The sequence below is a fragment of the Amphiura filiformis genome, chromosome 3, assembly GCF_039555335.1.
Source record: "Amphiura filiformis chromosome 3, Afil_fr2py, whole genome shotgun sequence".
NCBI classification, from domain to species: Eukaryota; Metazoa; Echinodermata; class Ophiuroidea; order Amphilepidida; family Amphiuridae; genus Amphiura; species Amphiura filiformis.
The window spans coordinates 25,137,455-25,151,695 of NC_092630.1; the positions used below are offsets into that span (position 1 = coordinate 25,137,455).

The 14,241-nt window shown below is 34.7% G+C and overlaps 1 protein-coding gene across 1 annotated transcript in view; it reads right to left on the minus strand.

The window, feature by feature from the left end:
- Nucleotides 1-14,241, minus strand: part of LOC140148268 (gamma-tubulin complex component 6-like) — a 95,767-nt gene that overhangs the window by 18,357 nt on the left and 63,169 nt on the right. The window contains exons 24-26 of the mRNA XM_072170163.1: nt 14,080-14,117; nt 3,146-3,278; nt 1,221-1,275 (exon numbers count right to left, since the gene is read on the minus strand). Of these exons, the coding sequence (XP_072026264.1) occupies nt 1,221-1,275; nt 3,146-3,278; nt 14,080-14,117 (226 nt within the window). The remainder of the gene's footprint in view (nt 1-1,220; nt 1,276-3,145; nt 3,279-14,079; nt 14,118-14,241) is intronic.

Genomic DNA, 14,241 nt, shown 5'->3' on the forward strand with positions numbered 1-14,241 from the left:
GCAGGATATGTACAAGATGTCACATGCGAGTAAAATGAACTCTAGATGCTTAGAGAAACTGGTGGACTGTAGAAGGCTGTAAAGCTCTAACTGCAGGGAGTGCTGCTGACTGGAAGGCTGGACTGATGTTGATGTTACAGCTTCCACAGGCAGGCAGGTCCAAATTGGTATTGTGCGAATGAAGAAGAAAGAATACTTGTAAGTGTCCCGGGATGCTCGGATGGGCTGATACCGGAGATGGTAATAGGCAAGTCGGGTTTGTTTTGTTTTTTTTTGATTTGTGAAATCTTTATTGAGGGATTTAAACTACTTCAGTGACAAGCACTGCTTTCCAAGCAGGCCCTCATACAATGATATATATACAACATTTTTACAGAATATATACAAAATAACATGATATTTAGTAATTTATACAAAAACATCAATAATAAGTGTGAAAGAAAATAAATATACCTCAAATACATGAATGATATAAATCTTAAAATACATACAATATAAATAAATGATTATAATTCAGCAGTAGTAATGATGCTTGTCTTGAATTGATGCAAAGACATAGTTTCAAGGTTTACACGACATGATGGTGGCAAATTGTTCCATAAGTTTGCAGCTCTTACAATAAATGTACGTTTACCACTGTTAGAATAATATTTAGGCACGATCAATGTGTTTGAAGAATGACTCCTTGTAACGTGATCATGAGCATTATGAACAAAGTTAAATTGATTACATAAATATTCAGGACACATATTTTTGATACATTTAAAGGTAAGAAAAATCATGTGATTAGACCATCTATCAGAAAGTTTAATCCAATTTAAAGAACTTAACATTTCATCTACTGGTGTTCTGATATCAGCAAAGAGAATTGTTCTAGCTAATCTGACATTAAAGATGGATTCATCAAGTGTTTTACATTCTAAATATGTTACTTTTATACACCTTAGACCAAGAATTGAGCAGTTATGAGGCTCAAAAGTCTTAACTAAACTTAAGACCAACCATAAACAGATCTTAAGAATTCGAGACTTGTTGTTAGATGCGTCATCGAAAATTCGGTTCTCGAACCACGTGTCCCGCCTGCTTTCGCGACCACCTGCATTAGCAATTACAGCCATATGGAAAAGTGATTACATAGTCTCTTGCCTTATCACACGAGACAAAAATCATTTTGACTAATAAAATTTGAAATTTATGTAAGGGTTGTGGCAACAGCTTACCTGAATAGTTGCAACTGCCTGAACTGAGGTGAATTGCCTGCATAACTGACTGTGGCTGAAATGTGAAAATATAAGCACAAATATATTCAATGACACCCCTATCCTACTACACACAGCAGCTGAAAGGAGTATCCCATTATGCTTTGCGGTACCATTATAGAACTGATTGTGCCATAGAAAATGTACACAAAATCCCACACTTTAACTTTCAATTACTCTCTTAAATCAGGGAAGCTTAGACTTTTGTTTGAAAAAATATCACCCATTGTGAATCTATCAATAGCTCTTAATTTCTAAGCGGCTCTTAATTGTTTTTATTTTGTATACATTTGCTATGGAGCAAGCAGATATACTGCAATGCATGATGGGATACTCCTTTCAGCTGCTGTGTCTACTACAGTAAGGGTAAGTAGAATAGTGCATAGACAAAAATGGGCTATTCCAGTTGAAATCCACACTCCCCTGTGGAAGATTTTGGAAATATCTTCCACAGGGGGAGTATGTTTTTCAGCTGTAATTGGTCAGGGTTAATCATTTTGAAACCCATACTCTCTCTGTATTATGGCTTTACCTATATCTTCCACAACTGGAGTGAGTATTTCAAATGGATGTTACCCAATTGTCTATTCTATTCAAAACTTATACTCCCTCTGTGGAAGACTTAAGCTAAATCTTCCAAAGGGGTAGTGTGGATTTTAAACGAAATATCCCAATACATTAAAAAAAAGATTGGACCTCTTTATCACAACCATATCATCAATCACAGACGAGAATCAATTTAAAGAGTCAGAAGAGCAGCACTACAAGAAATAAGCCATCAACAACAAGATTAGATTTAGCAGTTCAAGCACCATGTTACATGCACCTGCTCCTTAGGCCCCTTTAAGGGGTGTTGATGAGCAGTAACAGAAGCATAACCTGATCATATGGTGATTGGCAAGGAATACCAAGTGTTAACAACATTTGGCTATGTGACTCAATACACAATACACTATTAAAACTTTCTGTCCAGTTTCACAAAATGCTATCCTTTTCTTTTTATATGACCAGTACTTTGAAGCAAGGTTCTTGGCAACTGCCTGCATGCATCATCATATACAGATAAAATGCAATAAATTGAAATAAAAATATTTTCATATTCCGCAACACCTAATTCAATCAATTCTGACTCATGCACACAACTGCACACCAACACCATCTAATCCATACATAACCACCCCCACACACATCCCACACTGAGTGACACATCCCTCCCACATGTACACCCAGCACATAAACACACCTTCATTCTACCAGGGACAGTCTTGGAATTTGCAGGAGCGCATTAAATAGCTCTTCTGGAACCTTTTTAAGGAGAGCTGTTTTGAGCATTTACAATGGAATGTGAAAGAATGGTCAACTAAGGAGAGCTAAAATGACTCTCCTACATGTATATCAGATTTAAGGAGAGCAGCTGACAGCTCTCCTAAAAAGGCAGTCCCTGTTCCACCAACACACCCCTCTCCCAACACACCACGCAGGCACAGACATTTAACAGAATGGTAAAATGGAATTTCAAACATAGACAAAAATATTCAATCCAAAAAACTCCAGTAAAAGTAATTTAAATCACTACAGATGATTACAATTCTTTGTGTTATACTGTGATTCTTTCCTGGCATACATTTTGTTTAGGTACAGCGGAGCCAGTTCATTATAAGCCAGTCTTAAACATGGTAACTCCTCATTAAAGTACAATTCATCATCAAGGTTTTTTCAAGGTTACATCATTTAAAGCCAATGATTTACACCACTTATTATTTTTGCTGCTCTATATTACTGTTTGCAAAACCTGAAGCTTACTCTTGAGAAACTTATTGCATCTCCTCAAAAAACACCGCAATAATCAAAATGTATGTACACACACTCCACACTCATAAGCTTACCACTTCTCTTGAGTTGGAAGTATATATCTCTGAGCACCCAGGATGTCCGTTTCAGTTGAAGCAAGAAGGAAAACACTTTGTTGTATTTGATTAGACATGTCTCGGTTATCACAATGTTATATGGCCAGTCAACCTGATTAAAGGATAAAAACACAAAGATATGTCAAGTCCCATTTAGTTGCGTCCAAAAACGCAGGATACTATTTAGGCTGAACAAAAACAAGTTTGAAGTCGAGTTCACGATTTCCTTATTGCAATTTATTCAAAACTTCAACTTTTTCCATTGAAGTGCAAGGCTAGCACGCAGAGCATTAAGGAATCGGATAGCAACGTTTGCACAGTATTTTTGTGGGGCCTGAGAGCACATCAGACACGCCTATAATATTTAGGTCTTTTTGGGAAAAAATGTGTATCTTCAATACGAAAGGCCAAAATTTGCATTTGTGGGCTTTTTTCTTCTTCAAAGACCACTTTGGTGGAATAATAAGGCCCTGTATTTCCATTTACACCCAAGTGTATTTCTACTGAGCAAACGGTTGCGGGTGATTTTAGTGAATTTGGGGCGATGCGAGGAATACGCGGTAACGGCCCCAACAGAAACAGATCGGGTGAAGGTTAATGCGCGGTAATGCGAGTGAATCCGTCAAGCACCTATGAGGTGGTTAATAGTGGTGAATATGTGGTAACAGTCGTAGTAGAAACAGCTTGGGTGATGATTTTGCGGGTGACACCGGAAGTTAGCTTACTACAATACAGTGTGAGCATTCAAAATCTGACCTTAAAGGTCACAAAAACTATTTTCTGGACTTCCGCTCTCCCCACCCCCACTAAATGTGGGTAGTGAATTGTTAACCCTGCATTTACAGCGCAGTATAAAAGACCCAATGAAGGTGAGAGGATTACAATGTGGGTGAAGGTGCGGTAATGCAAGGTGCTCAGTATAAACACGCTATTGGCCCTGATGCACAGTACACCTATATTTTAATACAAGTGCCATTTTTTTGGTTTTTGGTGTCACTTTGTCAGACATTACACAATGTTACAAGCAAATGATAGAGCTATCGCAAATTCAGTTTAACACCTGATGAGAATAGAACAACTTGAAAATAACAACAGCAAAACATGATGACCCAGAAAATGTAAGTATACTTGACAGAATAATGATGCCGACCAGTGATGCCAACGCCGCACCTTAGGCATACAATTGGGCTACTTGGTGATCGCTCTGATCAAAAAAGCATGCCACTTCTTCCCTAAAATTGGGCTACTTTTGCCACTGCAGGCCCAGCAGTAATTTGATGTATTTTTCTTTCAATTTAGCCGATTTATAAAGGTTTTGAGTCTCTAAAGCTCCAAATTGCAATTACAATGGGTTTGTTGGGTAAATCTGCCCAAATATTCAGTATTAGACGCTTTTTTTTTAAATTTGGGCTACTTGAGAATCCTTTATCGTGGCCTGGCGAGTCAATGCGCCGTGCCTTGGTGCTGAAAAGTTTTGGCAACACTCACAGTGAACAAATCACTGCTACACTTCTAAACCCATCAAGGTGCAGAGCAGAATCTGTCATGTTTTATCCTACAATAAGTTCTGTATTCCACCTTTTTTTTAGTGCCATGGGGGCCTAAGAAAGTCCCTTAATATTATGACGGTTAAGAGGGCGCACCACCTAATCACTCCACGATTTATGTACCAGTGAAATTCGGTTAAAATAGTCCACCGCTTATTTGAGCTTGTTGCGGCTTTATTTTCTAAACGTATAGTCAAATCTTGCCCATTTTCAGCTTATTTGCTTCCGCAAGTGTATACATGACCAAATTTGAGAAAAATTCCCAAAATTTTATTTCAGAGTTGAAGTTCTGGCGCAATTTGAACAACGTCCGGTTTCCAAAATTGAGTGATTTTTAGGGTTGAATTTGCACAATTTTTCTTTGCGGCAAAATAACAAAAAAAGTCGGTGGTTAGCAATATATTCCGTTAACAGAATAATATTCGATTTGATTTGATACCAAGCTTTATAGTTGAAATACGTAATTCAAGTGCCAAAACGAGATCCAAATGTAGGCCTTTTACCGTGTATTTCAATGGGCGTGTTTAATGGTGGTGCGCTCCCTTATAAGAGGCTTTCAAGGTGTGTTACTATTTACGCGCTTCAGTAAAAAAAAGACATCGAATAAGGGCGAAAGTCTTAATAAATCATTTTATTTCTTTTCGCAAAATGCTTTAAATAACTTTTGTGATTAATTTTAGGAACATTTGTTTAAAAATTTACCCAAAATACAAGGCTCTGCCGTTAAGAAAGGCATGAAAAATCAACTTCCGTGAGCGTTTTTGCTATAAATTTATACCAGATCAGAATAACGTATAAAACTTATATTTTTGCCTAAATTGCCAATATCAGTAGGCCTTGTTTTGAAGACAGAATAAGAGAAGGGGGGGGGGGGGGTCTTTTGACATAATTATGTAAATAGGCCTATATTGAAGATATTCAAAACATGAATACACACATTTTGTACTTTTCACAACTAAAAAATTAAAATTAGAAAGTATCTTTTTGCATAAAACATTCAATTTTCTGTCCAACCTCTGCAAAACTCAGCATGTTGATGAACGTGTTGAAATTTGGGTCTTTTGGTGATTCCGAGCTGAGATTTAGATCGTTATTTCTTCCAAACGGAATGCCGCAGAGAGGTGAAATTTTGAAATGACTAGAAACCTTCTCTAGTTTACTTTAAAAAGTAAAAAATTGGATTTTGATAACAAGTGGCGTTTATAAGAGGCTTTCAAGGTGTGTTACTATTTACGCTTCAGTACAAAAAAGACATAAAATAAGGGCGAAAGTCTTAATAAATCATTTTATTTCTTTCGCAAATGCTTTAAATAACTTTTGTGATTAATTTTAGGAACATTTGTTTAAAAATTTACCCAAAAATACAAGGCTCTGCCGTTAAGAAAGGCATGAAAAATCAACTTCCGTGAGCGTTTTTGCTATAAATTTATACCAGATCAGAATAACGTATAAAACTTATATTTTTGCCTAAATTGCCAATATCAGTAGGCCTTGTTTTGAAGACAGAATAAGAGAAGGGGGGGTCTTTTGACATAATTATGTAAATAGGCCTATATTGAAGATATTCAAAACATGAATACACACATTTTGTACTTTTCACAACTAAAAATTAAAATTAGAAAGTATCTTTTTGCATAAAACATTCAATTTTCTGTCCAACCTCTGCAAAACTCAGCATGTTGATGAACGTGTTGAAATTTGGGTCTTTTGGTGATTCCGAGCTGAGATTTAGATCGTTATTTCTTCCAAACGGAATGCCGCAGAGAGGTGAAATTTTATAAATGACTAGAAACCTTCTCTAGTTTACTTTAAAAAGTAAAAAATTGGATTTTGATAACAAGTGACGTTTATAAGAGGGCGCTTAATTCACCAAATCACTCCACGATTTATGTACCAGTGAAATTCGGTTAAAATAGTCCACCGCTTATTTGAGCTTGTTGCGGCTTTATTTTCTAAACGTATAGTCAAATCTTGCCCATTTTCAGCTTATTTGCTTCCGGCAAGTGTATACATGACCAAATTTGAGAAAAATTCCCAAAATTTTATTTCAGAGTTGAAGTTCTGGCGCTAATTTGAACAACGTCCTGTTTACAAAATTGAGTAATTTTTTAGGGTTAAATTTGCACAATTTTTCTTTGCGGCAAAATAACAGAAAAAGTCGGTGGTTAGCAATATATTCCGTTAACAGAATAATATTCTACATATGATCAGCTTTAATTTGATACCAAGCTTTATAGTTGAAATTCGTAATTCAAGTGCTAAAACGAGATACAAATGTAGGACTTTTACCGTGTATTTCAATGGGCGCGTTTAATGGTGGTGCGCTCCCTTAAGGGATCTAAAATGAGCGTTTATTGCGTTTCGACAGTATTTTTTGTGGGACATGAGAGCACCTCAGAACTATCGAATTGCATTCTGAATACTGAAGCATGTCTTTCTGATATCAAATAATTTTCATTTTTGAAAATCACAATATAATACAAATTTTATGACAAATTATAAAAATTTGATATTTTTCAAATTTTGATATATAACAGTCCTCGAAGTAAATTATATAAATCTAATAATATATTCTTAAAGTGTATGTAGCAGGGAGGAAAAGCCGACGGTCAATTGAAAATTTTGACCTTTCATATTGAAGATATGGATTTTTTTCCCAAAAGACCTAAATTTTTTGGTGTTTTTTGGGAAAAAATCCATATCTTCAATAAGAAAGGTCAAAATTTTCAATTGATTGTCGGCTTTTCATCCCACCTACATACACTTTAAGTATAAATCATCAGATTTATAAAGTTTACTTCAAGTACTGTTAAATATCAAAAATATCAATTTTAATGATTTGCCATAAAATGTGCATTAAATTGCGAATTTCAAAAATCAAAATTATTTGATATCAGAATGACATTCTTCAGTATTCAGAATGCAATTGATATATGTCTGATGTGCTCTAATGTCCCAAAATAAATACTGTCCAAACGTTCATACCCCAGCCCTTAAGGGATTAGATAACAATATTTGCACAATATATTTGGGGGACATGAGAGCACATCAAATTGCATTCTGAATACAAGGAATATTGTCCTTCTGATATCAAATCATTTTGATTTTTTTGAAATTCACAATATAATACAAATTTTAGGGCAAATTATTAAAAATTCATATTTGTGATATTTAAGTCGTCCATCATTTGAAAATTTTGACCTTTCGTATTGAAGATACACATTTTTTCCCCAAACATTTTAGGTCTTTTGGGGGGAAAATGCAAACCAGTTTCACAGTTTAGTTTGCCAAATGAAACATAGCTAAATATTAATCCTTTAGTTAGTTCTAACTGGCAATGACAGTTGAATTCTAATATTTTGTCAAATTTTTTGGAAATAAGGGCCAAAACATGCATTTTTATGAGATTTTCCGTATGCTGTGACAATCAAGCCAAAATAAAGTTGTACAAACACTACTTTCAAGTTTAATTTTTAGAAAACACACATTTTCTAAATTTTTCATAACTAATTATAAAATATGACGTGATTGGGGCTCGAGCAACTGGCATATGAAAATATTGAGAGAGAAAAATCAGGACTCAGCGGGATTGAACCCGGTCGCTGGATTACCGGTCCAGAGCTTTACCACTGTACAACCTGAGTTCACAGTCGGTACTCTGGCAATCTCAACATAAGTCCCTGATCCTCGCATATATTAATTTGTGTTTCGCATTGTCTTACGCCCTGCCAGGGTGAAGCATATAGGCCGCCTCCTTCTTCATTAATTATAAAAAATAACAGAAAATATTAAGATTTATTATAAATGGAATTTTGTGACCATAATTGTAAGAAAACATGTGAAAAAGCATGTTTTTGCCTATTTTCCCTAAAATTGCACAAATATCAAAATCTGACTTTGATTGCCAGTTAGAACTAAAGGATTAGGCTTTAGCCATGTTTCATTTGGCAAAACAAAATCACCTACTCTTTGTATTTATTCTTCACTTATATTAAACTCATATTGAGTGTACCTGTCTAAATGTATTTATAGTTTATTATCCAACTCATATTGAGTGTACTTGCTTAAAATGCAATCTTACAAAGTGTTTTGTGATTTAATTTATTATACTGTATTATTTATTATTCATTTTCTATTATTGTTGTTGCTATGTAAGATGGAAAAGCATGTGAATAAACTACTTTGAATTGAATAATATTTTAGGGCAATATTGTTTTATATTCTCCTTGCCCCCTCTCATTTTATTATCTTGTTCATGCGCATTTTTGTCCTGATAAAACTATTTTCAATATCAATGCATAATAACTCTTGAAATAAATTATTTTTGTTCTTCTTAAATAGCTATTCATTCATTTACAGTGAATCCAATTATGTGAAACTGATATTTTAACACTTGACTTGACATATTTTCATTGGAAATCAAGTGTAAGTTTAAAATTTTAGACCAAAACAATTTGTGAAGCTGATTATTATGTGTAACTGATCCGTTATATGGAATTGATATTGTAACACTTGACTTGACATATTTTCATTGGAAATCAAGTGTAAGTTTAAAATTTTAGACCAAAACAATTTGTGAAGCTGATTATTATGTGTAACTGATCCGCTATATGGAATTGATATTGTAACACTTGACTTGACATATTTTCATTGGAAATCAAGAATAAGTTTCAAATTTTAGACCAAGACATTTTATGAAGGAGACACAAATATGTCAAGTCCGCGTCCTTGCCATTTACAAATATCACAAAATATAATAACATATAACAAATGGATGAGTTTTAAACAGGAAAACACTTTCTTTATACAAAGATTAACTCTCTTCACGCGGGTGTCGACTGCAGACGACATGTTTCAAATTTTTTTCGAAAATTCAAAAATTTCAGAAATGTTAATTTTCATGACCATATTTGGAATCAGCATGAAAAATGCATTAAAATGACTACAAACAAACCTAGTATTCAGTAGTTCTTAAGATAGCTCTTGATATTTTGAGAAAATATTTCAAAACTTCAACTTTTTCCATTGAAGTGCAAGGCTAGCACGCAGAGCATTAAGGAATCGGATAGCAACGTTTGCACAGTATTTTTGTGGGCCCTGAGAGCACATCAGACACACCTATAATATTTAGGTCTTTTTGGGAAAAAATGTGTATCTTCAATACGAAAGGCCAAAATTTTCATATGAAGCACGGCTTTTCCTCCCCGGTACATACACTTTAAGTACATATCAGTAGATTTATAAAGCTTACTTCGAGGACTGTTAAATATCAACAATATAGAAACAATATAAATTTTTAATAATTTGCCATAAAATTTGTACTATATCTCAAAATTATTTGATATCAGAAGGTCATTTCTTGTATTAAGAATACAATTCGATATGTCTGATGTGCTCTCATGTCTCACAAAAAATACGGTGCAAACGTTGCTATCTGATCCCTTAAATGATCTAAACACTTGTTTACGGTATCCCCTATATCCATATCTCATACATTTTATGTTTAATAATTCCCCAGTATATTAATTCTCTCCCGTTTATGGAGAGGTAACTTTCGTCGTCGTCGATCTACTCATATCTGAGTATTTGTGACCTTTCTGATGAAGTTTCTCCACTCATGTCGATCTTGTGCCTTGGTGTAACAGCAGTAAATTGACATTTTGGTTAAAGAAATAATCCCATCTGTCCACCTGAGTCTCTGTCTTCCTCTGCTTCTTTTCCCCTCAACTTTTCCCAACATAATCACTTTCTCTAAACCGATTCCTTCTCGCCTGGCAACATGTCCAAAATACTGTAACTTCTGTTTCATCACTGAGTTGAAGAATGAGTCTTTAGACTACATGTTAAATTCTCTATACATGTTATTTATATCTTGTATTTTCATCAATATTTAAATCTGTCTTTTGATTAATATCTGCTTTGTTTGCGTGATTGTCAATAAAATTGTGATTCTGGTTCTATACAAAAGTCCATGTCTTGTCAGTCCTTGTCTTTCTATGTCCCTCTTATGGAGGAGGAATATGGATATAATGATATTGAAGTGAAGAAAGTGGAAGTAGATGTCAATTTGGATGTCTGTCTGGGTGGATGTCTGTCTGTCTGATGGTATCTGTCTGTCTCTCTCTGGGGAGGTGGAAGGGGATGTAATGATTTTGAACTGAAAGTAGAAAGTGCATGGCAATTGCCCTTCCTAAAGCAAAAGCACTGGGAAATGCACTTTTTGTGATAACAATGCCATAAAAGTTTAAACCCCACCAATCCCACAGAACTCTTTTAAACATTTGTTTGAGAGCACTTCAGGCTCAATCTTTGTTTCTTAAAGCTCCTCATCAGTAACCGCTATTTCATTGACATTTTCCACATGCCTGTCATTACATCAAAATCTTCACACACCTTCATTAACAACATCATACATAGATGCAACAGACCGATAGCTTTCTTAATGTGAAACGCAAAATAACATCCCGAATACCACATCCATTAGTGGTGAATATGTATGTTGTTTATGAGGAGAAAGGTATTGACTACTTCCCATTCTAAGTGGAAATTGGGCCATTCCAGTTGAAATCCATACACCCCCTATAGGCAGGAAAACCTCCTATGTGTTTGTGGCCCCTGAACATGTTTAAAACATAACTGCCAACCAGTTACATAGGAGGTTTTGCTTTAAACATGTTCAGGGGCAAATGACACACATGAGGTTTTTCCTGCCCAACAACAATATGAAAGACATGACCTTGATCTTCCACACAAGTAGTGTGAATTTCAACGTGGTTATTATTATGTGGACTTCGTTTGAAATCTACACCCCCTGTGTGGAAGATTAAGGTAATGTCTTTCACAGGGGGGCATATGAATTTCAAATGGAATAGCCCATTATTTATAGATGGAGAAAACAGAAGGACTTGACCAAATTTGTAGTAATGGATGAGAACATTGCATGCAATTACATAAAGTACTTCTTTTCCTTTCAAGGATGTCTGTAAAATTAATTCTGTCTGCTTTTCCCCCTTTTTTATGTTTCTTTCCTTCCTTCCTGTACTCGTCCTTTGCCTCAACTCTTTCACCCATTTTTTTTTCATTTTTTCATTTAGAACTATATACAGCCTGTCTCAAAAAAAAATTGTGCAAGTGAAAAGCACCCTCTCTGGCAATTAGACTATACCGTTATGACATAATGCTTACATCAACGTCAAGGGCGTAGTCTTAGCTCTCAAATACCGTTTGTTCTGTTCAATTTGCTTGTTTTAATCTCGAGATATGTTTAGTTAAAGACGAAAGGGTAAAATCACAATTGTGCCACTTTTACTAGGGAAGATGGCTTTACATGTAACAGTGTTAGCATCAAGTTTATCAAGAGTTCCTTCGTAAAATCAAAAGAATGCATTAATTACACAATACAAAATGTTTTTGACTGTTTTTACTGTTTTATCATGATGCAGGAATGATGATTCTCTTTTTTCATTTAAAAGAGATTAAAAGATAAATAGATATTTCACATTCTGCTGTAAAAATTAAATACATGTGCATGTCAATGATTTTATCATGGTAAATACTGTTCTCTTAGTCACTTAAGACATGTTAAAAGACAAACAAATATTGTGCACTTATACATGTTATAGGTTAATGAACGCGTATTACTTGTTGGGAGAGATATTAGACAAAATAATGTAAGCGCGCTGATGTTGATGCGTCTAATGCACTCGCCGATTAAGATGTGGGGATTGCATTAGTCGCATCAACATCTGCTATCATTGATTCACATGTACAGCTCTCTTCCCTGGTAAAAGTGGCACAATTCTGATTTTACCCTTTTGTTGTTAAATAACATATCTTAAAATTGGAACAAGCAAATTGAACAGAACAAACGGCATTCGAGAGCCAAGACTGCGCCCGTGACGTTGATGTAAGCATTATGTCACAACGGTATTTTCTAATTGCCAAAGAGGGCGCTTTTTACTTGCACAATTTTTTTTGAGACAGGCTGTATATAGTTCTAAATGAAAAAATGAAAAAAAAATGGGTGAAAGAGTTTTTCCCCATTCCTCTATTATTTAATCATTTGTGATACTTAGATTACTATGACATCTTTATGAATGTCTATAGTAAGTCTGGTATGTGTACAAGTTACATCCCTCAGCATATAGGCATCTCTATTCAGACTAATACTTATAAACTGTGTGCTTTGTATGCTGTGAATTCTCTCGCATATTCATGAGGACCAATAGCTTGTATATAACAATCACGCCAGAGTTGCATGCCTTTGCGTAAACACAATAGAGCGTTGCATGTCTTCGTATTTACACAAAAGACCGTAAAAATATGCGGTAGGTGCCGAGCAGTTTCGTCTGTCACACTTAATGGAAAGAGCGGTCCTCATTACCGGGTGATGCTGAGATTTGACTGTTTATGGTTATCTCTTTAGTCCATGTCTCTATTATTAATACAGCGCTGTAGTGTAATTAACACATGAGGAAAGACTGTACTTTGCTAATGTGTTGTGTATTTACATACTTAAAACACCAAGATATACATCATGTAATACAATGTATGTACCTTCAAAATTCATAAATCTCAAGATAATAGCTACCATGAGAACATGACTGCACAAAGTACTGCTCCCCATTCCAGAAAAATACAGCACTAATTTTTTGGGATTAAAAAATATTACCAACTTCTGCCAAATAAAACATAGCTCAATCCTAATCATTCATTTAGCCCTTATTGGAGATAAAAGAAAAAGTTTACTATTTTACCAATATCTTGAAAAAAGAGCCAAAAACATGCATTTCCAGCAAGTTTTCTAATAATCGAGTCACAAAAATCAACAATTGGAACAAGTCTAAGCATTCAAGATCTTGAGTATATGCCAAAATTTTACTCTAATTTTCACTTTTTTTGTGTTACTTTAATTAAATGACTGGTTATAAGAATGAAACCTGTATTTTTCAAAAATTAGAATGCATAAACTGAAATTAGACTTCGCACAAATTTTTAGACTTGATTGTCACACCTAAAAATGCATGTTTTTGGCCCTTAATTGGCCAAAAATAGTGAAATTTAACTTTTATTGCCGGTAAATACTGAATGAATCATTAGGATTGAGCTGTGTTTCGATCATTTATAGGCAGAAGTTGATAATATTTGTTTAATCACCAAAAATTAGTCCTGCACATTTTCATTACTTGTTTGTACACTGCAAACAAACATTCTTTTTATACTTCGCTTATCCATTATTTTTTATTTATTAATAAATTCAGAGTAAACCATGCACTTCCAATTTATTCAACTTGCTTCAACCACAGTATTTGTTTAGTTTACATTAGACCATTTTTATGAGTTTACTCTTCAAGTTTGTATACTTACCCGATATCGCAGTTCCAGACAGTCAAATGTATCAATTGCTGTGGACAGAAAAAAAAATACTGATCATAGCTTTTTAATGATGACTTAGTGGTTTTTAACTTACACTGTCATCCAATTTAATAGGGATGAGCGATACACTGCATTACTACAAATTACCACAAC